The sequence below is a fragment of the Populus alba genome, chromosome 15, assembly GCF_005239225.2.
Source record: "Populus alba chromosome 15, ASM523922v2, whole genome shotgun sequence".
In the NCBI taxonomy this organism is placed as follows: Eukaryota; Viridiplantae; Streptophyta; class Magnoliopsida; order Malpighiales; family Salicaceae; genus Populus; species Populus alba.
This window is the reverse complement of record NC_133298.1, coordinates 6,805,626-6,833,451: the sequence shown is the minus strand read 5'-3', so window position 1 is coordinate 6,833,451 and position 27,826 is coordinate 6,805,626. Positions and strand designations below refer to the sequence as shown.

Here is a 27,826-nt window from a genome sequence, read left to right as displayed (position 1 = left end):
AAAATATTATTATTTTTAAAAAATATTTTTTTTTAATATTAGCATATCAAAAAAATCTAAAATCATCAAAAAAAAATTTTAAAATAAAAAAAATTAAATTTTTTTAAAAATACTTTTATAACACAAAAATAAATAAATCCAAAAAATAAGGTCGCATGTTGATGCAACATCCTTTCCAAACAAACCCTTATTTTTATTTTTATTATTGTATTATAGAAGGAATTAAATACTACAAATAAAAATAACACTCAAAAAATAGGCATGGAACTATAATAAGTAATACTACATGAATCATGATCAAGAAACCCTTACACTTAACCATCTAGGTGGTGGCCTAGTGGTAAGAGTTTGAAACCAAGAGGTTTGCTCTCTCTGTGGTCTCAGGTTCGAGTCCTAGGTTGCTCATATGATGGCCACTGGAGGCTTACATGGTCGTTAACTTCAGGGCCCGTGGGATTAGTCGAGGTGCGCGCAAGCTAGCCCGGACACCCACATTAAACTAAAAAAAAAAAACCCTTACACTTAATTTGAGAGGAAATTCTAGTAAAAATGAAACTTAAAGTCCTACTAAAACATATAATTAGTAAGTCTGTTTTTGTGTTTATTATTGTGATTCAATTGTATTTTTAAGAATTTGTTAAAATTATTTTTTTTGTATTTTTTTTAATAGTTTAAATGTGATGATATTAAAGTAAATTTTAAAAATAAAAAAAATTATTTATATATTTTTTAACAAAAAGAAATTAAAAAATAAAATGTAACATGTGGATCATGACTAAAGGTTTTTTTGTGTGTGTTAAATCGGACAATAATACATGACCTTAGAAATCTATGAAAAGGACAATTGCCCCAGTCAATCATTCAAGTAGTGAAAGTGATGGCATCTGAAAAGCAATTTAATGAGGCACGTGCTTTTACTTTTACCTGAAAATCCTACCAAGGGATGGGCCCTTTTTAATCAAGCAATTTGTACCTTTGACTCAACATATTTATTATCATTAGGATTATTAATTTATTTTTTAAATTTCATTTAGATAGCATACTTAAATTCCATTTATCAAGTTATTTGAATAATGTTATTTTTTACTCTCATTTTGATCACTAACTTGGTGCACCAAAATTATTCGTGATAAATTTTGTTTATTAAATCAGTTTTCACCGAGCTTTTAATATCCCTTGAAGATTAAATTTAATTCCAATTGGTGTATAAAAACTAATTTTAAAATATCTTTTATGATATAATAATAATAATAATAAAGCTATATGGAAACTCATTGAGCCTTCAATGCCAAAAAAAAAAAATCACTCACTTTACTCTAATCCTGAGGCCCAAACCACATAAGCAGGCCTTGTTGGTGAAGGAGAAGAAACTTGCACGAGGTTTCTGGAACCCATGGTGCAAACTGCAAAGGGCTTTTTACAGGAAGGGAAATTAGAGGCAAAAATATAATTATTTTACATGTTGATTCTAGTGGATATATATATATATATATATATATACTGGAATAGAAATTTCACATAAATTAATAATGATACAAGGATATACTATAATAATGAAGGGAAATTAAAAAAACAAAGGAAAAAAAAAGGTAAAAAGGAAATATTTTGAAATTATTAAAAAATAGGTATTTTGAAATTTAATCTTTTCCAACGAATTCTATTAAATATTTTTGGTATCTTGTACACAAAACAACTAACCAAGATCTTCATTGAGTTGATATCTTTTAAGGTTTAAAAATGAAAGTGCAAATTCATCCCCTTTAGTTAGAGTTTACTCATAAGTTTATGTGACCATCCAATATATCACTCTCAAAAAAACAAATTAAAAAAATTAAAGAAGAAATATTAATTTAGCCCCTAATATCATTGTTTTTAAATCTAGCTCGGGTTCCAAATTTTGATCGGGTCACTAAATTTTAACTGGGTTACTTGGATCAATTTTTTTTTTAAAAAAAAAAACGACGTCGTTTTAATAAGAAAATTCAACGGGTTGTAATTAGATTTTTGAACAGGTCTTGATAGGTCAACTCGCCTGATCACATTGAGTTTTTTCTTACCCTATCAAACTGGATTTCCCCTATGAAGTTTCGAACTGATTTTTGCTTCAAATGCAATAGACTTTAGATAATGTCATTCTTCAGACCATCAAACTGGTTTCCATTAATTTTTCAAAACATTACTTTCCTGCTTTTCCTATGTTTGGCAACAAAAAGGAAAAATGGTAATATTTCGAAGGAAATTAATAACTTGTATTATTGCTATTACTTGCTACAGTAGCAAGTGATATAATTCACTTGCTACTGTAGCAGTGAATTAAAATGCAAAGGAGGGATTATTTGTGGTTTGCTGCTTGAAGACGAAGCCGGTTCTCTCGATTTATTTTATTTAAGTCCTGGGTTTTTGATTAAATCAAAGTTTAATTAATTCCTCAAACTCATTAATTCTTCAATTAAATTCTTGATTTTATTAATTAAAATAATCTAAATTTTAATTAAATCAATTCTCCAATTAAACCCTTGATTTAATTAATTAAACTAGTCAAGAGCTTAATTAAAATCTTAAACTTCCAATCATGTTGCCCTTAACCAAATTTTATTTTTCATCATCTTTTATTTAATAATAAAAAATAAAAAAAGGTCAAAAATTGGGTTATGACAATTGTAAGTGATTAAATATTTTATATATATTAGATAAACTTGAAAAAAAATTTAATTCATTAATAAATTATTTTCCAATTCATTTTCCATAACACAACCAAACACTGGAAAGTATTTTCCAGTTCATTTTCCATAACACTACCAAACATCAGAAAATACTTTCCCGGAATTCACTTTCCAGGAATTCACTTTTCCCAGAATTCACTTTCCAAAAGGAAACCACTTTCCTGCAAATAAACGGGGCCTAAAAGTATTAAAATAAATTCCAAAATGAGGTAACGAAATTTTAGTGCTGAATCATAGTAAGATTTCCTATTATACGAGCCATTAAAATGGAAAAAAGGGGAAATTTCCCATTATTTGATGTTCAAATTATCTTCCAAAAGTACAATCACTTAAAAGAGTATAAAATTGAATAATTTATTTAATTACTAATGATGAATGGATTGAGTGATATTCGGCATAAAATTAATAAAATAAATAGATTCATAATTTAGAGTCTGTATTATGATAGCTTCCATTTTTTTTACCAAATTATATAAAAAAAATTATTTTATTAGTTAAATAGTTTTTGTTTTTTTATTTGTGTTTCAAATCTTAATTTTTATAAAAGTTAAAATAATTTATTTTTTTTATTTATTTTTCATGTAAAAATTCATCTCATAATAGTTTTAACCGAACATTTATTAAAAAAAAAATCACAATTAAAATATATTTTTTAAAATTTTACCACAACCGCATAAAATAGTATTATGTCAAACATACAGGTAATAAATAGTGGAATGGTATGTTGAGGATGTATTTAAGATTGTGATAAATATTACTTTTTAAAATAATTTTTATTTGAAAAATCAAAATAATAGTTTTATTTTTATTTTTTAAAAAATTATTTTTAATACCAACACATTAAAAAATAAAATAAATTTAAAACCAAAAAATTTATTTTAAAAAAATTAGTCTAAAAGCAAAAACAAAACTATCTTTGGTATTAAAATGAAACTCACACACCCATGAAAAAAAAAAAAAAGTATTGTTGCTCTTGAAGATAGTATTTAAGATTGTAGTAACAATTATTTTTAAAAAAATTATTTAAAAATATATCAAATAATACTTTTTTTAATTTTTAAAATTTTTTTTTTAATTTAAACACATTAAAATAATTTAAAATATAACAAATAATTTAAAATATTTGTTTTTTTTTAAAAAAATCAAAAACATTTCCTTACCCGCAAAATCAAGCATCCTCGTAGAAATGAAACTCCCCCACGATACGCTAGACTCTAGACAGACTCAAAAACACCAACAGCTGGCTAGTTCCAACGAACAGATCACCAACTAATCTATCAACTCAACTCCCTCCCTCACTCACTCACTCGATCTTGTCTCTAATTACAAAACCCACATTTGCATTTTTAATCTTTCCTTGCTTTACTTTGTAATAACATAAAAGTCTTTCGCAATAATCCCATCAAATCCTGACAATCGAAGGCATTAAAGATGCTTGGTGGGAGTAAAGGATTTAATACTAACAGGGCATCATCAAGTATGGCTTCTGGATCAAGAATCTCCACTTTGTTACTCTCAATGTTTGCTACTTTTGCTTCCATTTATGTTTCTGGCAGGTATTTTTTTTTCCTCCTCTAATCTTACTATCTTGATCATTGACCGACATTTCAATCACTAAGAAATATTGAAACTTTTTGTGTTTTGACTAATGAAAGATCGAAACTTTATTTAGTGTGTTCTTGTTTTAGTCTGAACTGTGTGCTGGGTTTGATGTGGGATTATAGGTTATGGCAGGAATCACAAAACAGGGTTTATTTGATTAAAGAGCTTGATAGGATAACTGGGCAGGTGGGTTTTCAATTTTGCTGTTATTTAGTGGCTTTGAATGATATTTCCTTTGTGTTTTTTTTTCCTTGTAATTTGTTGATTTTGGATTCTTGATCAATTTTTTAGATTGGGTTTTGATTACAAAGTAGTGATCTTGGTGTATTGTGTTTGAAATTTATATAGAGTAATATTGATTTCTTCATTTTAGGGCCAATCTGCAATATCAGTGGATGATACATTGAAAATAATAGCCTGCAGGTAATTTGATTGATAGTTTGGTTTGATATACGCAATATCTTTTGCCTGTTTTGTGGTTTATTGAATGGGTCGATGGTTTGTTTAGGGAACAACAGAAGAAGTTATCAGCTCTTGAGACAGAATTGGCCGCAGCTAAGCAAGAGGGTTTTACTTCAAAGTTCTTAACAGGGAATGATGGGGCTCATGCAAAGAAAAGGCATCTTGTTGTGATTGGGATAATGACAAGGTTCGGCAATAAGAACAATCGGGATGCAGTCCGAAAGGCATGGATGGGAACTGGTAGGATATTGTGTGGTCTCATGGTTTTGCTTTTGTTGTTCGTATTGGTTCAGTGAGATTTCGCTTGCTTAGGTTGGAAAATGGAAGTCATCTTGCTCAAGTTCTTTTGAAAAATTATGGGTTTTTGGGGTGCACTCAGAAAATGAATAAGAGAGGAATGATGGGAAGAATTTTCATAGTGATGCTGCAGTGCTAGGATTCATGGTAATTATATAAGTAGCTATTCTTTTTAACCAAATAAATAAAAACCCTAAATGGTGTAAAACAATTTTTTATATTCATGGCAGCAATCAACCGGAGACATGTTTCCAAATATGTAAATGACATTTTAAATGGACCAAATTTTGAACTGTAGATGGAGTCGTAGACAGTATAACTATAACCTTTGAATGTACTGTGGGCATCATTTGGAAAGTAGACATGTAGGAAAAAAAACAATAATAACAACAAAAGCGGCAGCCATAGTTTGGGTAGTTGAGGACTCAAAATGAGAAATGGAGGTATAGAGTTGGCAATCGCAGCAGTAAAGCAAGTAATAGACATGTTCCAATAAGAAGTACAGTACCCTTGCAGAATAATAGTGGTTGTTCATGGAACTCTTGACTGCATCAGTGAATTTTGCTACGGCCACTGTCATTAAATTATTTGATTAACCTTCTCTTCTTAAGATTGATATATTGTACTAGGATTTATTAACCTGTGAATCATATTCGTATAAACACAGTATGAAACATGCAATGGTGTTTCTGTATTTTGATTTTCTTTGGGAATCTCAAAGTCAACGTCCATCCTTTCAGGTGCAATGTTGAAAAAAATGGAGAATGAGAAGGGAATAGTTGCACGCTTTGTCATTGGTAAAAGGTATCCATGCATAATTGTTGTTGATGTTTTCGTATTATATTTCCTTTCAGTACTCATTTCCACTATCATGGACCATGATGAAAACATAAAAAATGGTTCTCTGTGTTCTCTTGCAGTGCAAATCATGGGGACAATTTGGATCGTGGTATTGACAATGAAAACAGGCAGTCTAATGACTTCATCATTCTTGTATGTTCATGAGATATGTGGTGATTTTAGAATGCCATGATTTTATGATTCTTATTCTTACTCTTTCCCTTTATAATTTAACAGACCCATTGAATTATTCATCAAAAGAGAAAAAAAACCCATTGAATAAGGATGTTTTCAAGCCATTGTATAAGGTGCTTAACTTTTTGAATATATGATCCATAGGCCAACTGAATATTTTTTTGTGAGTAAATAAGCAGAGATAAGAAGTCATAACATATAATAAAAATACCACAAGTATGCAAGGTCCAAAAACATAGAAGCAACCCTTGTATATATGGACTCATCTCGTTGTTACATATAGCCCTTTCTTATATAGGCTCAACCACTTGGTGCTTTTTGTTCACAGGATGACCTTGTGGAGGGAACAGAGGACCTTCCAAAAAAGGCTAGATTGTTCTTCGCATATGCTGCAGATAAATGGGATGCGGAGTTTTATGCTAAAGTTAATGACAATATCTATGTGACTATTGGTTAGTATCATCAAAGATGAATTAATACATCATGGCCTTCTGAGTTTTGGTTCTCTGTTGCATAGTTTGCATGACCAAATAATTTATTTTTTTCTTTGTTTACTCAATAAGCTTATATGCTACGCTAAACAACTTTATCAGTCAATATCAGTCTATCAATAAGCATGTATATTTACACACACATTTGAATGATAATTTTAGCATGGAAAACTGACTTGAGTATGGCATGGTATAACCATTACAAAATAGAGGATGATTTTTTAATCACCAGGGTGTAGAACTGCTGTTTACCAAGATTAAGACATGTTTTCATGTTGAAGATTCTATGCTGGTACTTGGAGTTTTTAGAGGTTCAGAGATACACTTCCTTTTGAATTGCAAATCTACAGTTTCTAAGGCATGGATTCTAGTGCAAAACCCAACCTGATGATTTATGTCATTTTTGGGCAGGGAAGGATGAAGTAAACCTTTTTTTTCTCTCTCGCAAAAGTACAATATAAATCAATATCCAGTGTTGTTGAAAATGAACCTTAGGCATGCAAGGCACTTTGACTCAGGGTTGATGTGCTTCTGAACCAGTAAATTAGGCACGCAATATGAGAAGCACTTAAGCAATTCATTTCTTTCACGGGGAAATGTCTGCCTTTGTTTTTATTTCCTTTTATTCGCTCTCTCTCTTCCGGGCAAATTTGCAGTTCTTTATGTTTTCTTTATTTTAAATTATTTTTTGGCAAATAAAAAACTGTGAAAATAGTTATCTGTTATATTTCAAATACATGCCTAATTTTGCTTAGGCACACCTCTGTGATTTGCACCTTGCATCTAGGCTCCAAGAGATATTGTGGATTTATTGTGCGCAGTCCTTTTAGCAACACTGATTATAGATAGTCACATACTAAAAGTATTGTCAGCATTCTTCATTTTTAATCTGAAAAGACATTAGGAAAATTGATAAGGCCTTCAGACATTAGGAAAGTATTGTTATGAAAGCACTTGTCTTATCACTTCTCCTTCTTCACAGATGCTTTAGGAACTGCACTGGCAGCTCATTTTGACAAGCCTCGTGCTTATATTGGTTGTATGAAATCAGGCCAAGTTTTCTCTGAACCGTGAGTTTCTCCTTAAAAGTCAATTAACGACTTAAGTGGAATTGGATTTGTGACTCTTTATCATTTAATTTCTTATTTTCAAACTCTACTGTTGAGATTTGGCAGGAGTCATAAATGGTATGAACCAGATTGGTGGAAGTTTGGTGATAAGAAATCGTAAGTTATACCTTAACGAAATGTATATTCAAGTACATGGAAGTTCTCGACATACCAAGATTCTGACACCTCCAACTTATAAAGCTGTTTCTTACATCTTTGCAAGATATAAATATAATGAATTTCTCTCAATTTTATTTTAGTGGGCATCAACATTGTTCATAATCTTCTTAATAAACTCGCAGCATACCTAAACCTGTGCGTTGTGAACAACTGTTTGAAATGAGGAAGTGGTTCTCTCCTTTTGATCTGTTTCTCACCATTAACTAACCCTGTGAAATCATGTCGAAAACTAAATGTCATTAAGCTTGGTTGTAGTGCATGATTATAAAAATTGAAACTTGGTACCTGGCTGCAAGTAACACCAACCTTCAAGTTGATCGAGCACTCTTGGTTTGAAATTCACATCAATACAAGCTATTTTTTTTAATAACCAGTCAATACTCGAATAATTTGAATGTGTGCTATTGTAATCTATCTGCATCAATTACACATGCAATGCTGCAGAATTTAGGATAAGAGGCTTGTTAGGTTTTTGTTTAGTTTTACTACTCCAAGCTTGTCTTTTTAAATATAACATTCTTTCTTCCACTCAACAGGTATTTTCGCCATGCTTCAGGCGAGATGTATGTCATATCACGAGCTTTAGCAAAATTTGTGTCAATAAATAGGTAAAGTCTTTTCTTCTTCTGTTGCATCTGTTACGTGACCAGTGACCAGCATGGAGCAATGTCTGAATCCGAAATTATTGAGTGCAGATCTATTCTTCGAACCTATGCACATGATGATGTCACTGCTGGATCCTGGTTTCTTGGGCTTAATGTCCTACATGTTGATGAAGGGAAGTTTTGCTGCTCATCATGGTCATCAGGTCTCTCTCTCTCTCTCTCTCTCACACACACACACACCAGATTTAGCTTGCCTTCGAAGAATTTTTGGGGATTTTTTTTAAAATTAGCACATTTGACCAAAATATTGACAAAGTAGCATGTGCTAAAAAAATATTTGAAAAATAGTACAATTTTAACAAAGATACGATTGAGAATAGTGACTTTAATACAAACGTGATTCGGAATATCGAGTTTGACCAAAAAAATAAAACCGCAAACTTCTAACCCCAAACTAACCCTAAATACAAACTCTAAACAATACACTAACCTTAAATCTCAAAAACAAACCCTAAACACTAACACTAATCACTAAATCTCAAAAACAAACCCTAAACACTATTACTAATTATTAACCTTGAAAACAAACACTAATCAATAAAACCTAAAAACAAACCCTTACTAAATATAATAAAATATTTTTGGTTTTTTTGGCCTTTTTTTTAAAAAAAATCTTTTGGGTTGTCTTTTTTCAATTCCATCATTTAGTGTGGTGTTTTTATTGAATTTTACTCTCTAGTATTGGGTTAATGGTAAACCCTAAAAAAATCAAAAGATAAAAAAAAGTGTCAAAAAAGCCAAAAAAATTTATTGTAGTTAGGGTTTGTTTTTAGGGTTATTAATTAGTGTTTGTTTTTAAGGATAGTAATTAGTGTTGGTGTTTATGGTTTGTTTTTTAGATTTAGGATTATGATTTAGGGTTCAGGTATTGTTTAAAATTTGTATTTGGGGTAAGGTTGGGCTTGGAGTTGGGGTTAGTTTGCGGTTTGACTTTTTTTTTTTTGTGAAAGTCGTCGCTATTCTCAATTACATCTTTGTTAAAACTGTGTTATTTTCTAGATGTTTTTTTGGCAGTGTTATTTGGCCAAAAGTTGTGTTGGAAAGGAAAAATACCAGAATTTTTGGTGTTCAAATTTGTTGGGATAAATAAATAGAAATTTGAATATTGTTTTTTCCAGATTGAAATTTTTTTTCTTCTTATGGGACAGTTACTATTTCCCTTTTCAGGAGCGATTTGTTCTGGGGTTTGATTTGTTTCCGGAATTGGAAGAAGCAAATATGAATAGACAGATGGAGTTGCTCTTGCTGCTGGTTTAAGTTCTCTGAAGGTGAATGTGATAGAAGGGGTTGATCTTTTTAGAATCACTTTCAGGAATCTAGGCCCTCAGGATTTTATGCTTGTCGGGTTTTGATAGACTTCAGATAGGGAGGACTTGAGGATCCACACAAACTGGCTACAGAGAGGCTGCTGCTTCTTTTTCTTTGGTTTGAATCTTGTATCATTTATACGAGTTAGTAAGAAGAGATAGTGTTCCGTACCCATATGAAGAATGCAACATGCATGCTGATGATTCTTTCGTTGATGAAATAGGAGGGAGTGTGTTCATCCTTGAATGAGATTTCAGTGAAGATAATTCAACATGGGTTCCTAAAATATTACAAGATACAAAAACAAAAGAGGGTATTACATACAAGCAAATGACCAGAAAAAACCGATCTGGTATCTTTTTTACAATCATATTGCAGTCTGGCAAACATGGCTACAATACTAGAATCTTGTAGCGTCAATTTTACATGGCACACAAACGTCTAGTTAAGGCATGCTTGTTATGAACTGTTAAGGAAATGTGCCAATGCCTCGTCCGTGTTGTTGTCGTACATGAGTAAAGCTTCAGCTACCTTGTTTGATGGAAATCCCATTTCTTGTAGAAGGGTGTAGCCGTTGACAAATTCCTGAACCTGGAGGAAAGGAGCATAAAAGTATTCGTTCATTTAAACTGCTTGCAGGAAGATTTTCTTATAAGCCAGTTGCAACCATCTGTCCCCCCCTCACGTGAGTGTGTTAATGTACGGATGCATTGAAGCATGGAAAAAAACCCTGCTCTTTGAATGGTGTTCTATAGGAATTGGCTAAGATAATCACAAGGAGAGGTAAATACCAAGACTAGCACAGCCACACACACATGAAGGCGCAGGAATGAATAATCTCAAGATAGAAATGAGAGGTAAAGCAATTGCCATGACTAGACCCTCACAAAAACCACGATTCACTGTTTGATATACCCTCAAAGAAGAAAGAACTCATTATCAGTTAATAATAAAACCATAGCAGCTATCTGATTCCCTAACATCTATTTGCATTAACAAGTGCAAAACTAAACCCAGGAAAATACCTTTGGTGGATTATCTCCATAGTTTGCAACTGCATGAGGAACAGCATCTCGATTGAGTCCCAATGCAACGTACTTTCTCACCACAGGATCTGCAGTTGGACCCTGCATTATCAATAATATCCATTTCACAACTCATCAGCAGAAAACTTGCCTCGTTAACTAATCAAGTCCACACATGCGTTTCTCAAATGCATAAAATAAACTAACATACAATCATCAAACATCACAAAAAGGATTCTTTCCTACTTCATGAGTAATAATTGCCAGTAACAACAAATTTATCTGGAGTCTAACCAAATATAACAGTGGAGTTCACTACACCATTCAATTTAATTAATCTGGTCTACATGCACCAAGCCTATAGACAACCCCTCCTACTTCATTCACATAAATCCCAAGGGAAAACCTGCTTAAATATCTCAAGGTTCATTTCCAAACACATCCAAAACCCACTCAATCAAAATGTCAACCAGCTTAGGATAGTATTAAGTCGGTACTGAAACTATAAATATCTCAAACACATATAATATCACCAACAGAGGAGTTGATGCTATCAGCTTTGGATGCACATTTTCCAACAATGAGAGAGGAACCAAGAATTGGAGGACTTGGCAGAGTATGTGCAGAGAAAACATAAAAGGAAGAGAAGACAATTCTGAGGAAAGTAGCATGGATTGTGACAAAGAGAGGCTTCAAATTAGCCATCTCCTAGTACACGTTATTCCCTCCATTTCTCATCCTCCTGATTTTCTTATACTAATACCTAATCAAATGTATATAAAATTCTCAATCACCACTCTTAGTTTTTACAACTCCATAAGTTTCCAATTTCAAGTTAAACAACAACAATTCTATCTTACCTATTTCATAGGTAATCATCACAAAAATCAATCAAATTATCCAGACTCCCTCTAAACAATAATAAACAGTGAAGTCCACTGTACCAGGAAATTATACAAATTTCTCCTTCTTCATCCAACATGAGAATTACTAATAAAAAACAACAGCATTAACAAATTACTCATCATGTTTCCAAAAACAACCAAATTCTCTCAATCAACTCCACGTAAAAATATATATATATATATATATATATATATATATATATAAAAGACTTACTATTGAAGAGGTCGACTGTAACGGTTTGGGAGGCGAATTTTCCAAACCAAGCAGCCTACTCCAATTCGGGCTATCCTTCTCCGCTTCCGCTAAAATCTGTCTCTCAAGCTCAAAATCAAACTGAAAACTACTCCGCGGAATCTCCACTATTTGTGGTGTCAATTGTGGCTATAACGCAAATCAAGTTAATCACATTAAATAACAGATTAACAAAAATATAAAAAAAATAATCATCAATTAATTAAAAAAAGAAAGAAAGAAAAACATTACTGGAGGAGTGATGCGGTATTCCGGTTTAATCATAACCCGAATCCCTAATCCTGCTGCAATCAATCAATCAATCAACAAATCAAATTTACAAATTAACTAATTGATTGATTAAAATAATCAAATACTGGTTATCAAGATCATGTAAGTTTACTTACAGGAAGGAGAAGAGGGGGTTTGTTGAGTGAAAGAATGGTGGCGGGGTGCGTGAGGGATTACGGTGTGACCAGGTTGATTCACTGTTGGATAGAGAGAAGGTGGTCCGTACATCGGATGGCTATGTTGTGGTGCTGTTGACGGCGTCGATGATCTGTGCATCGTCGATGGTGTGTCGTACGGTGAGCCTTTCCTGTTTCTGAAATCGTAGTCCATTGTTGAGAGAGAGAAGTGAAGGGGGGGGGGGGGGAGGAAGCGAAGAAGAAAATGGAGGAGGGGGAGGATGACGTGTTTGAGGTTAGTTTGTTTTGAAGGTTAAGATTATTCTAAGATGGGTTGAGAAATTATGTTATTGGTGGGCTTTTTGTGGTTCAACACTGGGCGTATTTGCTTTAACTTTTGAGCTTGTTGAAGCCCATTGACCTTCACTTTTTGAAATTATCAACTAAATAAGTTTAACTAAGGTCCAACATTAAAATAAAGAATATTGCTTCTTTTTTTTTTAATTTTTGTTTGCCGGTAACTTCTACCCACAAAGAGTAAATTCTCTTATTCTCGAACATTAGATAGGAAATCTCCATCATTCATGAATGAGAAATTATCATCATCATGATTATTATTATTATTATTATTATTTATCATCAATTTTTGAAATAAAAATAATAATACAAACATAATTATTAAATCAAGCCCGATTTAATATAATTATTTAATAATAACTATTTTATTTTTTTAACTATTTTAAGAGATAGACTAGATTAACAATAAAAATAATGTTTATTTAACTTTCTGATTAACTAGAAAATTTGTAGTCAACTAAAAAAATAAACAAAAAAATTAGCATTTATTCATTCAAATTCAAAGGAATAGAAAATATTTATGATAAATGGCAATATTATTACTATCAATGCATTTGTAAATAATTTTAAATAATCATTGATGTAACTAAGCAATATAAATAATAAAATTAATCTAGAATTCCAATTCTAATATAACAAGTTGAAATTTTGCATTAAAATCCATCCCTTAATACTCAACTTATTTTATAATTGTTTGATTTACATTTTTTTTCCTTAAATGATATTGTATGAATAGAAAGGCTTCAAGAACTTAGTAGGGACATCATTTCCCAATAACCAAACAAAAAATAGAGAGAATTTTTTGAAATGGAAATTAATTATTAAATAAATAAATAATTAAAAGGGAAAGGAGGAGAGAAATAATTGAAAGAAGAGGAGAACCAAGAGAAGCTTACAACGAGAGTCAGGGGAGAGTCGACGGAGAGATAATCCGAGGTTGCAGATTTGGGATTTTTCTCTTTTCTTTTTATTTATCATGTGATATTTTGGACTTTGCTACTAGGGTCTTTTTATAAGTGTTTTTTTTTTAAGGTGTTTTAAAGTGTTTTTATTTAAAAATATATTAAAATAATAATTTTTTAAATTTATTTTTGATATTAATACTAAAACTGAAAAAAAAGAAGCTAAAACTTAAAAAAAAATTGTTTTTAAAACACGGTTATACTAAAAGATTTAGGTTTTATCATCTTTCTTCTTTCATTTTCCTTCTCTTCTTCTGCCAAGCTGTTCGCTCCTGGTTTGTCGTCTCTCTTCTCGTTTTACTATATGTTTGGTGAGAGTATTTTTTATTTCTCGTATTGGGTTTTTTTCCTTCATTGGCGATATATCGTTGACACCGTGTTCCACCCGTATCTCGACACGTCAGTTTCAAGTCGTTAAAAATGCAACGCTGGAAGCCACTCTTTTTATCAGAGCCTGGTTTCGATCCAGGGACCTGTGGGTTATGGGCCCACCACGCTTCCGCTGCGCCACTCTGATCTGTTGAGTGTAGTATCCACAATAGTTTATTTAAACAGTAATTATGCGAAATTTACGGCATCGTAAATTTGGCCCCTGTTTACAGGTCAGGGAAGGGAAGAGAGCAAGAGAGAAGCAATGATCTAACCACTGTGGGTGGTTGAGTTGGTAGGGTGAATGGGAGCAAGATATATGTTTTTCATGTGTTCTGTTTGATTTTTTTCATCCTATTAATATTGATGGTTATGGTGGGCTTTAGAGTGTAAATCATGCTTTACAAATCATGGGTATAAAAATCTAATTTGATAGATGTAAGCTGATTCAAGATACACTAAGTATTAAAAAATATAATTGATTTCATGCGGCCCAAGAATTTCACTATCCCCTTGGTGCACCATGTGAACCGCTAAGCATAATGTATTTTTAAAAAATATTATAGATGTTTGGGTCAATTTATGTATATTTTGACTAATTCTTCAAAGCCTTTAAGTTAACGATCAAGTAAGTCTTCAATGATTTTAAATTTTATGGGACTCAAACTAGTAATCTTTATGGAACAAGCTCAATACTTAACTAGCTGAGCTATACGAACTCCATTAAATATAATGTTTTTTTTTAGATTAACGTGGATATTCAAGCCAGCTTGCGTGCATCTCGACTAATCACACGGGTACTGAAATTAACAATCATATAAGTTTTTAACAACCATAAGTTATGTGAGACTCGAACTGTTGACCTGAAAGCAAATCTAAAATCTAATCAATACACCTTTCATATTTAATAAATATAATGTTATTATTGGAGGAGGTGTTTTTTTTTATTTATTATTATTATGAAAAAATGGGAATCAAAGTTCATCGCCAAACCCTCCAAAAAGTCCAAAGGGATCGTTGATTAATCTACCTAACTAGGTCTAGCGATTGACTTTTAACAAATTTTGATTCTCGACCCATTTTCAATCCATTCCTTGCCTCGTCTCTCGCGTCCTAGTCTATTTGTCACTATTAGGCTCGGGCTGCTGGCAGCCTCAAGAGCAAGAGAATTTTACCAAATAACTAAAAAAAAAACCCAATTAAAACAGGAAAAAAAAATCACATCTCATTGGCCTTGGGTGGTCTACGTGTTGTGTCGTTGTTTTTATGCCCCTGGAATTGCAACACGGTTGAATTTGCTTATATAATGTATTATATAATTATTATTATTTATATATATGTAAGGGTATTCTTCACCCCTTTCAGATTAGGAGACCGATCCTTTTCATAGTAACGCCAAACATTTTAAAACAAGTTTTATTATAAGTAATACCTGTTTTGCATTTCAAAAGATTTTAAAATTTTTATTTTTTTATTTTAAAATTATTTTAATATGATAATATTAAAATATATTATTTTTATATATTTTAAAATAAAAAATATTTTAAAGAATAACTATTGTCAAACTTTCAAATACCTCGTAAATATTCAAACCGTGTTCCCTTCATTAAAAGAACTGGCATCTAATATCTGAACCCATCATTGTTGATACCATATTATATTTGGTTTGGTTTTAAGTTTATAAAATCAAATTAAACTGGCTGGTTTTTTTAAAATTTTAATTTATTTTCTTTTATATGTCAACTTTTTTCAGTTATTTTTTTTAATTTTCTTGATTTAATTAGTTTTTTAATTATTTTCATTCACCCCTGCCTATTACTCTCTCATCGGTTGTCCGCAAGGCACTTAGGTCGTGCTTCGTGCATGCTATAATATAATAGATTATTGAGATTTCATAGAGAACCTATCAATGAGGAAATATCCTTTTCCCGTTATATCAATAATTTACTTCTAAAAAAATGTCAATAATCTAAATAAACCTATGGGAGTTTCTCATGTCTGCTTGTTTATTTTTGCATGGCAAGATTCTTTTTTTCTCTCTCGTTTCTTCTAAGGAGAATTTAATGTATCAATTTCAGAACTAATATACCATTAGTGTATGTATGTATTTATATTTTTAATTTTAAAAGATATACTATATATTAATGTGTGTGTGTACACTAATAGTATACTTACTAATAAAGTCATATATAGTAAATCCAATTTATTTTAAAAAGAGTACAGTTTACTAATAAAGTTAGTAAAAATTAGTTAAATAATTTAAATGGGTTGGTAAGATAAGAGTACAGTGGATTTAAATAGGTATAACTATTTAAATTAATAAAAAAGGAAGTAAATAAGTATTCTCATATCATATGTCAAATATAAATGGTGAATTTTTTTAGATTTGATTCAAGAAAATGAATTAAAATTCAAAAAAATTTAAAAAACATAACAATAGATACATGATATTATAAAAAAAAATTAAAAAAAATGGTAAACCTATTTAAATTCACTCAACGTTTACTTTATCCATCACTCCGTTTTGATTATTATACTATTTTTTTTAAAAAAAAATTAAAATTTGACATTGAGGGATTTAGTTTTAAGAGAATTGTTAAAGGACTAAATTGTATACAACTAAAAAATACAATGAGAAAAACGTTCAATTAAGGATTTATTTGTAAAACATATACTAAATGGACCAAATATTTTTTTTAAGAAAATATAATGATAAAAATATATATTAGAGAGCACACCACACATATCAATTTTTAATCACAATAGTAATACTAGCTACTAGAAGGATACAAAAAGATGATGAAATGAAAAATAATAATAAAAGGACTTTCTAGTACAGAATAAAAAATACAACGATGTAAGCATTAATCCGTAAAAATGACACGTTAATGGGTCTGTGAAAGTGAAAGCAGAGAAGAGCGTCTCTGACCTGTCGCAGTGACCACGTGGGATCTCTAAAACTAGGAGCCACGTCAGAATGCCATCCTAAGGAAGCTAAATTTGGAAGGTAGAGGTAATAAATACACGTGGTAATCATTAAGTGCAACACTGTCAGGCCACCGATATAACAGTCACCATTGATTGGTTCTTTCTTTTTTTCATTGATCATTGATCAGCGATATTAAAGGCTGTCACCGGTGCTTTGTGTTTCAAATTTATGAAAGTTTTTTTTTTTTTTTTTTAATTTTTTATCAACGATATTAAAGGCTGTCGCAGGTGCTTGTGTTTCAAATTTAATTTTTTTATCAGCTCAATTTAATTTATGAAAAGGAATTTATCAATTTAATTTACACCCATCGGTAAATTAAAGAGAAACACATCGGTACTAGCCATGAGACGATAAATTAAAGAGAAATACATCGGTATAAAGGTCTCAAATTTGTATTTTGTCATTCTTTTTTTTTAAATACATATATCTATGTTAAACTAGTCTTCTTTATAAAAATATTTAAAATCTTGATCTCAATTTTCAAAAATATATGAGTATAGAAGCTTTTTATATAATCTTTTATTCAGATATATATAAATGTATGCAAAATAAATTGATTTATGATCAAAACAAAATATCATGGAGTTATGGAGTCTGAATGGTTAAGCTAAAAACAAACAATGCCAGTTTAATAATTCTATGAGTGCTTGGTGTGGTTTTTGTACTCATATTATTTTTATTTAAAAATATATTTAAATAATTTATTTTTAACATTAATATATAAAATTATTAAAAAAATATCAATTTAATATTTTTCAAACCAAATATAATTTTAAAACACACATAAAGATAAGTTTAGAGCATGTTAATTTTTGCATTTTAAAAATAGTTTGAAAGAAATGAATTTTTTTATTTTAAATTATTTTAAGTATTATACAAATATATTTTTAAATAAAAACACCTTTAACTCGAGAACAAAAGAGTTTGGGTAGAAATTAACTTGTAGCATAGTAGCATGGAATAGGGTAGGCACCGCATTTGGTGGTTTTCTGAAAGGACTGTGCGTGAGTGGATGGGTGATTTTAAATCTTGGAAGTGACAATTCTGTCGGGTTCCACTGCAGGAAGCTGGCTGATAAAGGTTGGAGCTGGTGGTGGTATCCACACTTGGATCCTATCATCCATCTACTGTGTCTCTGCCACCGCCTGTGGACGGACTCTAGCATAGCATGGTACCACTGCAGATACCTTTTAATATATATAGTAGATCCCTGTATTGATTTTAGCTTCACCCTATATATATATATATTGATTGGCTATGGTTAGAGTGGCTAGGGTTGTGACTAGTTATTATTAGGTTATTTGCATCCTTAATGAAACGTTGTCTCTCTTTGTCTCCACATGCACCCTCCTGTTCGTGCGCATGGACTTTGCTTTCTCAATTATTATATAATTAGTTTCTTGCATGTGATGCTGCTCTCTCAAGCAAAAACAGCTCATATTCATCAGTCCTCGCCATCATTAATAATCATCTTCACTTATCATTGTCATCTAGTACTTTTGCTTTTCTCGCTGTAGTCTGATTTCCCAAGGATGTAACTGATTCTGTCTTCTTCTTCTTCTTCTTTAGCTTCTTGGTATTGAATATTCATGGGGATTGCTAAGATTGTTTTACGGGGAAGACAGGGGGACTAACAGTAAAGCGGACTAGTTGTAGATGTGGTGGATCTTTGGCAAGTTTTGAAGTGTTCTTCATTCAATCAGTAAGTTTCGTTTCTTTAGAACTGAACCCCCCCTTTTCAATATCTTGCTTTCTGTTTTCTGTCCTTTAATGCTGCCTGCTTGGTTTCCGAGAAAAAAATATGAAGGAAAGCAAAGGAAAATGACAAGGGATAGTTGTGCCAGTGTTTGGGATTCTGAATCTTGATTTCTTCTATTTACTCACACTTTCACAGCGTCCAAGGATGTTCGGTGAAGAGAGCTGCAAAAGTCAATAAAGAACCATGATAGTGTCTAGTAGGTCTCCTAATCATGCTTTAGCTGCTAATTTTGACTAGATGTGTCCTAATACTAAAAGTCTTGGCTATTAGTCGTCATCTTTCTAGACAATTTCTAAGACATTTATCTGCTTCATAATTATGTCAACCAGCATATCCTAGCGAAGGCCATATCTGTTTCTGTTTCTAATTATAGTACATCTTTTAACCAAATTTATGTGGATGTGACCGTGATTTGTGTAGAAACTTTGCTGTTCAGTTGCAAATGTGCTCAACAGTTTGGTTCTGAGAGAGAATGAACATGAACAAGGGCCTGTTCTTCATTTTATCTGCTTTTCTCTTCTTTGGAGCAGTTTTCTTGCCAACCACCGCTGACCCGGTTGAAGATAAGGAAGCTTTACTATATTTCCTTCACAATATTCATCTCTCTCGCCCTGTCAATTGGAAGGAGAGCACTTCTGTGTGCAATAACTGGACTGGAGTGTCCTGTAGCAATGATCGCTCTAGAGTTACAGCTCTCGTGTTGCCAGGAGTAGGATTTCGTGGCCCAATTCCACCCAACACTCTTAGGCGTTTGTCAGCAATTCAGATCCTGAACCTCGGATCTAATGGTATATCAGGTTCTTTCCCTTATGATGAACTCTCCAAACTCAAGAACTTAACCATCCTTTTTCTTCAATCCAACAACTTTTCTGGCCCATTGCCTTCAGATTTCTCAGTTTGGAATGATCTCACAATTCTTAATCTTTCCAATAATGGCTTCAATGGGAGCTTTCCTCCTTCAATATCAAATTTGACTCACCTCTCATCTTTGAACCTTGCTAACAACTTCCTTTCAGGCAATATTCCTGATATAAATGTCTCTAGTTTGCAACAGCTAGAATTAGCCAACAATAATTTTACTGGAAGTGTGCCCAAGTCTCTTCAAAGATTTCCAAGTTCTGCATTATCTGGTAACAATCTTTCATCAGAAAATGCCCTCCCCCCTGCTCTTCCAGTTCATCCACCAAGTTCTCAACCATCAAAAAAATCCTCAAAACTAAGGGAACCTGCAATCCTGGGGATTGCTCTAGGTGGCTGTGTACTTGGGTTTGTGGTTATTGCTGTGTTGATGGTTTTGTGCCGCTTTAAGAAAAACAGGGAAGGTGGGTTCGCAACAAAGAAGAAAGAGTCCTCTTTGAAGAAAACAGCCTCAAAGAGCCAAGAGCAGAACAACAGGCTATTTTTCTTCGAGCATTGTAGTCTTGCATTTGACTTGGAGGACTTGTTGAGAGCATCTGCAGAGGTGCTTGGGAAGGGAACGTTTGGAATAGCTTATAAGGCCGCGCTCGAGGATGCATCCACAGTGGTGGTGAAGAGGTTGAAGGAAGTGACTGTTCCAAAAAAGGAGTTTGAGCAGCAAATGATTGTGGCTGGGAGTATTAGGCATGCGAATGTGTCTCCACTGAGGGCATATTACTATTCCAAGGATGAGAGACTTATGGTCTATGATTTCTATGAACAGGGCAGTGTGTCTTCAATGCTACATGGTATGTCAAAAACCTTTTACAGTGATACACTCTGTTTTCCAGCTTTCAGGGATATTACTCATGGATAAATGTTACATTTTGCAGGAAAGAGAGGGGAGGGCCACACTCCTATAGACTGGGAAACAAGGCTGAAGATCGCAATTGGTGCAGCAAGGGGCATTGCTCATGTCCACACGCAGAATGGTGGCAAACTTGTCCATGGAAACATAAAATCCTCAAACATTTTCCTCAATTCCCAAGGATATGGCTGTGTGTCCGATATCGGTTTGGCATCACTGATGAGCCCAATTCCCCCACCAATGATGAGGGCTGCAGGCTATCGAGCCCCAGAAGTTACAGACAGTAGGAAAGCAGCCCATGCATCTGATGTCTACAGCTATGGGGTCTTGCTACTTGAGCTTCTCACAGGAAAATCTCCCATGCACGCCACAGGTGGTGATGAAGTTGTTCACTTGGTGAGGTGGGTGAATTCTGTGGTAAGAGAGGAGTGGACTGCTGAAGTATTTGATTTAGAGCTCTTAAGGTATCCCAATATCGAGGAGGAAATGGTAGAGATGTTACAAATAGGAATGGCTTGTGTGGTGAGGATGCCAGAGCAGAGACCCAAAATGCCTGATGTGGTGAAAATGGTGGAGGAAATTCGGAGACTGAGCACCGACGACCGGCCATCCACTGAAAGTAAATTAGAAATTGCAGTCGCAACCCCATCACCACAGGCAGCTGAAGTAGCTTCTACCTCTTCAGCTCAACAGTGAGATTGTTTCTTCTTGCTATTAGTTGCAATACAATTTTTGTTTTTCATTAATTGAATTGGGCTGTTGGTTTCAATTAATTGAGTTTATTTGTATATCCTCATATTTCCGTGGCAAATTTTGTCATAGAATTAGTTTTTAGCCACCTGCTCTAAAGCCCCCAACTGAAGGCAAAGACAAGATGGGTTCTTTTCTGTTGTATTATTTAGTCAGAACTTCAATGTTATGCCTATGGGTTTATGTAGTTTTTGCAGCATGATGTAACTCAATCTCTCAATGTACATGAGCGGGTCCAGGATCCTTGACTCGTGGCTCTACATTGATACCTTCACGTGCCAAAACCTACCTAATCAGTGGTGTGGAACCATATAAACTGCCCCTTTAAATAATAAGTGGATAGACCTAACTAGATGCTTTCAAGAATCATGACCACATGCATCTTCTCCTAATCTCCAGTCCTGTGTAATTTAATATGAGAAGAAAATCAGGTCAAGTTGCCTTGCAGAGACTAGTCAATGGTGATCCACTAGTTTATTATCCCTGCAGAGCCTGTTTATGCACTCAGCTGAGCAATCAACACCTTTGAATCCTGTGCATATAGCAAATGAATCGGCTGCGTGCCCCCAAAAAACTTGCAGAATCAAACTGAAACTGGTGATGTCTCTTGGAGAAAGCAATTTATGCTTTTGAACATAAAAAATAACCTCATTTCATACAACCGAAACCAGTTCCGCAGAGAAAAACTTCAATTCTTTTACTAATGGGATTAGACACAAAAAAAATCAACGTCAACAAAACAATATATCAACCCTGATGCTGTGTGGAACCTCCCAACGCAATGGGCCAATGCAATGACCTTCCCGCTTTACAATGAACAGTATGAATGTCCTGTGTAGTCTATAAACAAATGAAAACATATGTGGACCGCTACTCATTTCCTCGTGATTCTGGTTTTAACACCACCTGAAATGCACATAAAAAGGGATATGAACAGAAGGCCTCACGAGCACATGCAACTGATTTACCCGATTACTATGTAATAGTGGGTACCTGTATGACAGTTGTTATAGAACAATTAGCCTATAAGATAAAAAATAGTTTCAGGTTATAGAAGCACGGACCTTCAACTTCCTCGAACTGGATTTCCTTTACCAATTCAGCATCTGCATTATACTCAAAGCTGCAAAGGTAAAGGGCCTAATCAAGTCAGATTTCAGTGAGAGCATCCTACAAAACAAATTTCAAAAGCAACTCAGCCTGCATGGAGCAGGGAAAAGAAAGTGGTGGTGGAGGAGATATCAACTAACTGATAGCCTTCCTAACATTGATCTTTAAGCAATCTCATGTTTGCAGATATCTTATAACTTGCATACACTAAAAGGCCAAAGCACTACTATTCACAGTGCTAACAGTCTTCTCTTCCTCTAAAATTAGTCAGAAAACCTCTCTGTCACCTCTGATTACAGAAGGACAAACATATCATATCCAGTCACTTGACTGTTTTTATAAGCTAAATTCCCCGGTTATGCACATGTTTGCATTTAACAAACTGGCTTTGAAAATCAATGGCATAGGCATTATACAAAGGACAGTACCAAAGATTCATTTATGATAAAGCAATGAGCATCTATTACAACAAACCAAAATCTGGATGTCGCATGGATAAATGGATTATAAAATTAAACCTTAATTATCCTTCAATAAAGTATCTGTTTAGGATCTTCTAAGAAATCAAAGGAAAAGTAAAACATTGAATACCAATGCAAGAACAGTGAAATATATCAGTTCATCGATTTTACCTATTGGAAAAAACCACCTCAAGTTCAAAGTCAGAAGCACTCTTGGTAGCTTCAACTAACACTGCAACTATTTCAGTCTTTCGAGTGCTGGCCATGAGAAGATCATACTCTGTTGGAATGATAATTGCAAGGAAATTATCACTTAATTCACTCAAACATGTCTTTTCTACAGCTGCCAAAGCTATTCGTCGTTTAAGCGCATTAGTCTCCGGGTCAATAATGTAAAGGGCAAAGTCAGTTATTAACAATATGCGGTGTTTCATCTTTCCTGAAGCAGTGAATTTCAAAACTTTATCAGCAAAGAGAACTTGCTTATCACCTGAAAAAATAAAAATGATGAAAGTTTAAAGATATATTAAGCTAGGAAGAGTGTTTAAATATGTATCAGATTAACAAGTCTTCCCTGAACTCTGAGATGGGATTGAGGTTTAAAGGACACCAAAGCTCCAAGTCAATTTCTGAGCAGAATCCTTTCATTCCAGAATCAATGCTCGCTACTTTGTGTTGGTTTTTGGGGGGTTGAAGGACTTAATTTTATCATTAATGCTTATGAACCCCGAATGTTTCGGGCCAGTACATGGATCAGATGCAGCCAAATTAGCTGCTTATTCCTCCCCAGCCTACTTGAACATAAAATAAATTGTAATTTGGTATTTGTCTCTAACCAATGATATATTCTAAGATGGTGCGTGGAATCAATATTAAGGAAAACACAAATGCATACCATATGAGTATTTTCTGATTTTCTCTTTTTATTGAAATTGAAATGAAATATAAAAATTTCCATGAAAAAAAAAATGTTTATGAACAGTAATGAAACTATTCTTGAAAAGGAGAACAGAGAAGCCCCAAGACTTGTAAATACTCAAGTCATAAACTGCAGGCAACAACTTTTACCAGCAAGAAAGCTCAGACCATTCTTCAATCCAAGAATTTCCAACAATCTAGAACCATTCTTTCCAAGTCAACAAAACAATGTTGTTTCAACAAAAATTATCACTATTTTGACACTTACAGGAACCGATCCAACTAATTCAGCACGAAAGCTTTGAATATATGGCCTTAAACATTGTGCAATCAACGAAGAATATCTGCGACTGCCCGTCATCAACCTCAACTAGCTAAGCACACAAGCTTATTAAATTCACTTGAAGTATTTCTAAAACACGAAACCAATCCTGATAAATACAAGATTCAACATAGTTGATTTCTAAACTAAATGTTCTCACATAAAATATTTTGCATTCTCTAACTATACAATATCAACAAGAAAAACAAAAAAAAACAGAGCAAAATCAAATAAATAAAACAAAAAAATAATCACAAACCCACTGGCCATTTACAAAGCAAGACCTCTAGGACTACTTTAAACAGATTAATGGCCAAAAACAATGAAGACCCAGAAATCAATTATCAGATAAAAAACAAAAAAAAATACCCAGAAAAGTTATAAGAACTTGAAAAGGACTGATAGACTGACCTTGTTTCTGAAAAATCTTCATCAAGTACGAATGAGAAGGAACATCAAGATAATCCCCTTTAATATCTCTATGACGCGAAGCTTGTCTTAGAACTTTAACACCCATGACTGGTTCTTGATCGTCACTCACATTGCTCCCTGTTGCTGTTAATCGCGCTACTCCATAATTATCACTATAATCTCCTTCTTCTTCTGCATTGTCGTATTTGGGGAGTTGTAAATCGGGGATTTGGACTCGCCGGTTGAATCTGCTCATGTTGTGATCGGTAGTTTTTTGGGGGGCGGTGAGTTCCGGTGGGTGGCTAAAGTTGGTCCGGTTTTTTTGGTGGGCTGCATGTGCTTTTGGTCTGTAGCTTCACGCTAGCCAAGGTCGGTTATTGGATGGGCTAGCTATTTTATTAGGCTACAAAAATCTAAAAAAAAAAAAGAAGAAGGGCAGTGCACGTGCTTTTCATGCATTTCTTTTTTTTATTTTTGAAGGGTTTTTTTTATTTAATTGACTAAAAATCAGTTTTTTTTTTAATTTATCGGATTAGTATTAAAAAAGAAAGGCCAAACAAATAGAAAAAAACATGCAAAATGAATAAAATATTCTATTTATAAAGATTTCTTCCACGTTCAATATTAAAATATTACAATTTCATCCACCCGCCATATAATATATTACATTATTATTCTTACATATTTTATTTTATTTTATTTTAAAAAAATGCCATAGTTTTGTTAAAATATAAACGAGATCATAATTTCGGTCAAAACAAGAATATTTTTCCTTTGCCAATTAAAATAATTTATTATCTAGGAAAAGGTGTCAATGACAATTTACATTATCAATTTAATAACATTGAGAGGGTTAAAATCAAAATCAAATTGAAATATTAATATTAATGACATAGTTTTAAAACTTCATCTAATCTAGTAGGTCAACCTGAGACTCGATGATTTAGGACTGGAACCATGTCGAATTGAAGAAAAAATAGAGGAAGAAAAAAACTCGGTGTGACTCGGTTAACACGACGGGTTGACTCGGCCACCTGGCAAGATCCAGTCAAAAACTTGATTGTAACCCGTTGATTTTTATTTTTTTTATTAAAACAACATTATTTTAATTTTTAAAAAAACAAAAATTTACCCGAGCAACCCAGTGACACAGTCAAAACCTGAAACTCAGGTCTTAAATCGGGCTAGCCACCGAACCAGATCTAAAAACCATAGTTAAATGGATGGCGATTCTAAGGATTTTAAATTCGTATTAATATTATTATATATTTTTTAGAATAGCTGTTTTTAGATACTTTCGGTCTAAAATTAATGTCTATTTTGCTTTAAAACTAGAGCATGTGTTTCTTTAAAAACAAATTGCTTTATTTTCTAAACAAAGCAAGATGCCTCATCTTATTAGGTATTATTTTATTTTAATTAAAATAATATTTTTTAATTTTTTTTAATTACATGTAAAAAATATGCTAGTATTTTACTTCCTGTATTTCAAATTTTCTTTTGTATATAATTGATGTTTTTTAAATATTGACTCTGTGTGTGTTATCATCTTTTTTTTTAAAATAATAATAATAATAAAGATTACTCTAGTAAAACAAACATATACACATGTTGTATAAATTTAAGAAACCATACATTATTTAATATACGTAAAATATATTTTTAGATTATTTTTTAATATGTTATAGTACTTATTAGTCATTTTATATTTTTAACTTTTTTTTTCTTTTTCTTTAATTACATATACAAAATATGCAAGTATTTTACATAATTTTATTTCAAATTTATTTCGTATATCGTTAAATTTTTTTGAAATAATGTGTATATACGAGTGAGAGTGTGTGTAGCATCATCCTTTTTTTTCTTCTTTTTTTTTTTAAGAATCATTCTAGTAATTACACACGTATGTCATATGAACTTAAGAAATCACAGATCATTTAATATAAATAAAATATATTTCTAGAGTATTTCTAATATACTACACTACTTATTAGGCATTTTATATTAAAAAAAAAATAGAAAAAATAACCAGATACTATTTAGTTGTTTAATAGGAAAGATATTAAATCTATTTTTTTATATATGAATTTTTTTTAAAAAAACCGTACTTTCCAAATTTAAAAACATTACAAACTCACTGTTATTCTTCTTTATTTCCAAGGAAATAAAGGTAAAACGACGACATATTACGGTCAAACAGTCACCGCCTCATAACGAGTTGACCATGGCACAAAAACTAGAATCGAGCCAGCCATGAAAGACTACGCGTCTACAGGGAGCGTCGTTGACGCCGTCCATGCCAAAAAGACCAAAGAAAACGATACGGCACGGGCAAAAATATTCGTTTCATTCAAAAAAAAATAAAACAACCTTACACGTCACCGTAATAGTAACAGAGAATTTCTATGCATTAATTTTTCCTTTTCCTTTTTCTTAAACGTCGATCCTATCCACCGATAAATATTCAAACAGTGACAACCAGCATTAATCACCACCTTCAAATATTTGAAATAAAAGGCAACTTACAACTAAGTCCTCTATTCACAATATATATCTCAAATAAGTCCTTAAACTATAATTTCTTATAATTTTACAATTCAATTTATCAAATTACCGCTTCAAAACAAATTCCATCACTAGATCCACCCCTGGATTTTTTAAAATCCACTATAGTACCTACATTTCAGGTTCATTTTCTTATTTGTCTCTTAAAATTTATTAATAGGCCCCCTCAAAAAAATTAAAATCTTAATAATGTTCATCAAGTTTAATTATAATTCTTACATGCCCCCTTGACAAAACTCTCACCCTGTTATCAAGGATCTCCTTGCTCCTAGCGAGTGAAGGAGATGAGAGGACGGAAGGGGAGTCGCATAAAAATAAAAATGAAAACATAAAAAAGGATCAAGCTTTATAAAAAAGTATATAAGAGTATCTTAATGGTTATTTTTTAAAATATTTTTTGTTTGAAAATGTATTAAAATAATATATTTTTATTTTTTAAAAAATATTTTTTACATTAACATTTCAAAAAAAAAAAAAATTTAAGCAATTTAATTTTTTTTTTCATAAAACACCGTTCTAAATGGCACCTTAGAGGGTGTTTGTTTACACAGCAGCTTTAAATTTCAAAGCAAATCGCATAAACAACATGTTTTGTAATATTAAAACTCAATTTGCTGTTTGTGTGGGACCCATATAATTTATGCTAA

General features: G+C 32.5%; 4 protein-coding genes and 1 non-coding gene across 12 annotated transcripts; 2 read left to right on the top strand and 3 right to left on the bottom strand.

Moving 5' to 3' along the window:
* The first annotated feature begins 3,898 nt into the window (after positions 1 to 3,898).
* On the top strand, positions 3,899 to 10,138 carry LOC118057194 (hydroxyproline O-galactosyltransferase HPGT1). Its single transcript, XM_035069694.2, has 12 exons — positions 3,899 to 4,279; positions 4,448 to 4,511; positions 4,699 to 4,748; positions 4,834 to 5,027; positions 5,825 to 5,888; positions 6,005 to 6,077; positions 6,448 to 6,571; positions 7,593 to 7,680; positions 7,786 to 7,836; positions 8,436 to 8,507; positions 8,595 to 8,707; positions 9,732 to 10,138. The coding sequence occupies exons 1-12, from the start codon at positions 4,155 to 4,157 to the stop codon at positions 9,752 to 9,754; spliced, it is 1,041 nt and encodes a 346-aa protein (XP_034925585.1). The 5' UTR covers positions 3,899 to 4,154; the 3' UTR covers positions 9,755 to 10,138.
* A 30-nt stretch (positions 10,139 to 10,168) lies between these two features.
* On the bottom strand, positions 10,169 to 12,732 carry LOC118057195 (uncharacterized). Its single transcript, XM_035069696.2, has 5 exons — positions 12,442 to 12,732; positions 12,287 to 12,339; positions 12,017 to 12,184; positions 10,898 to 10,999; positions 10,169 to 10,463 (listed from the first exon to the last, which is right to left on the bottom strand). The coding sequence occupies exons 1-5, from the start codon at positions 12,653 to 12,655 to the stop codon at positions 10,332 to 10,334; spliced, it is 669 nt and encodes a 222-aa protein (XP_034925587.1). The 5' UTR covers positions 12,656 to 12,732; the 3' UTR covers positions 10,169 to 10,331.
* Positions 12,733 to 14,205: 1,473 nt separating this feature from the next.
* On the bottom strand, positions 14,206 to 14,277 carry TRNAM-CAU (transfer RNA methionine (anticodon CAU)). Its single transcript has one exon. It is a non-coding gene; the product is annotated as a tRNA-Met (tRNA).
* Positions 14,278 to 18,132: 3,855 nt separating this feature from the next.
* LOC118057149 (probable inactive receptor kinase At5g53320) lies at positions 18,133 to 21,599 on the top strand. 6 transcript variants are annotated; one of them, XM_073404896.1, is made up of 4 exons: positions 18,360 to 18,820; positions 19,013 to 19,073; positions 19,408 to 20,583; positions 20,668 to 21,599. In XM_073404896.1, exons 2-4 carry the CDS (start codon positions 19,061 to 19,063, stop codon positions 21,336 to 21,338), a joined length of 1,860 nt encoding a protein of 619 aa, XP_073260997.1. In that variant the 5' UTR covers positions 18,360 to 18,820; positions 19,013 to 19,060; the 3' UTR covers positions 21,339 to 21,599. The 6 variants fall into 6 exon arrangements, with proteins under 6 accessions (XP_073260994.1, XP_073260997.1, XP_073260995.1 ...); XM_073404894.1 differs by having other exon boundaries at positions 19,298 to 20,583; XM_073404893.1 differs by adding an exon at positions 18,133 to 18,289 and having other exon boundaries at positions 18,688 to 20,583.
* Positions 21,600 to 21,999: 400 nt separating this feature from the next.
* On the bottom strand, positions 22,000 to 24,992 carry LOC118057150 (uncharacterized). Of its 3 annotated transcripts, none has more exons than XM_035069656.2 (4): positions 24,615 to 24,992; positions 23,135 to 23,453; positions 22,457 to 22,515; positions 22,000 to 22,298 (listed from the first exon to the last, which is right to left on the bottom strand). In XM_035069656.2, the coding sequence occupies exons 1-4, from the start codon at positions 24,868 to 24,870 to the stop codon at positions 22,267 to 22,269; spliced, it is 666 nt and encodes a 221-aa protein (XP_034925547.1). In that variant the 5' UTR covers positions 24,871 to 24,992; the 3' UTR covers positions 22,000 to 22,266. The 3 variants fall into 3 exon arrangements, with proteins under 3 accessions (XP_034925547.1, XP_034925549.1, XP_034925548.1); XM_035069658.2 differs by having other exon boundaries at positions 23,135 to 23,402; XM_035069657.2 differs by having other exon boundaries at positions 22,284 to 22,298; positions 22,457 to 22,562.
* Between the last annotated feature and the right edge of the window lie 2,834 nt (positions 24,993 to 27,826).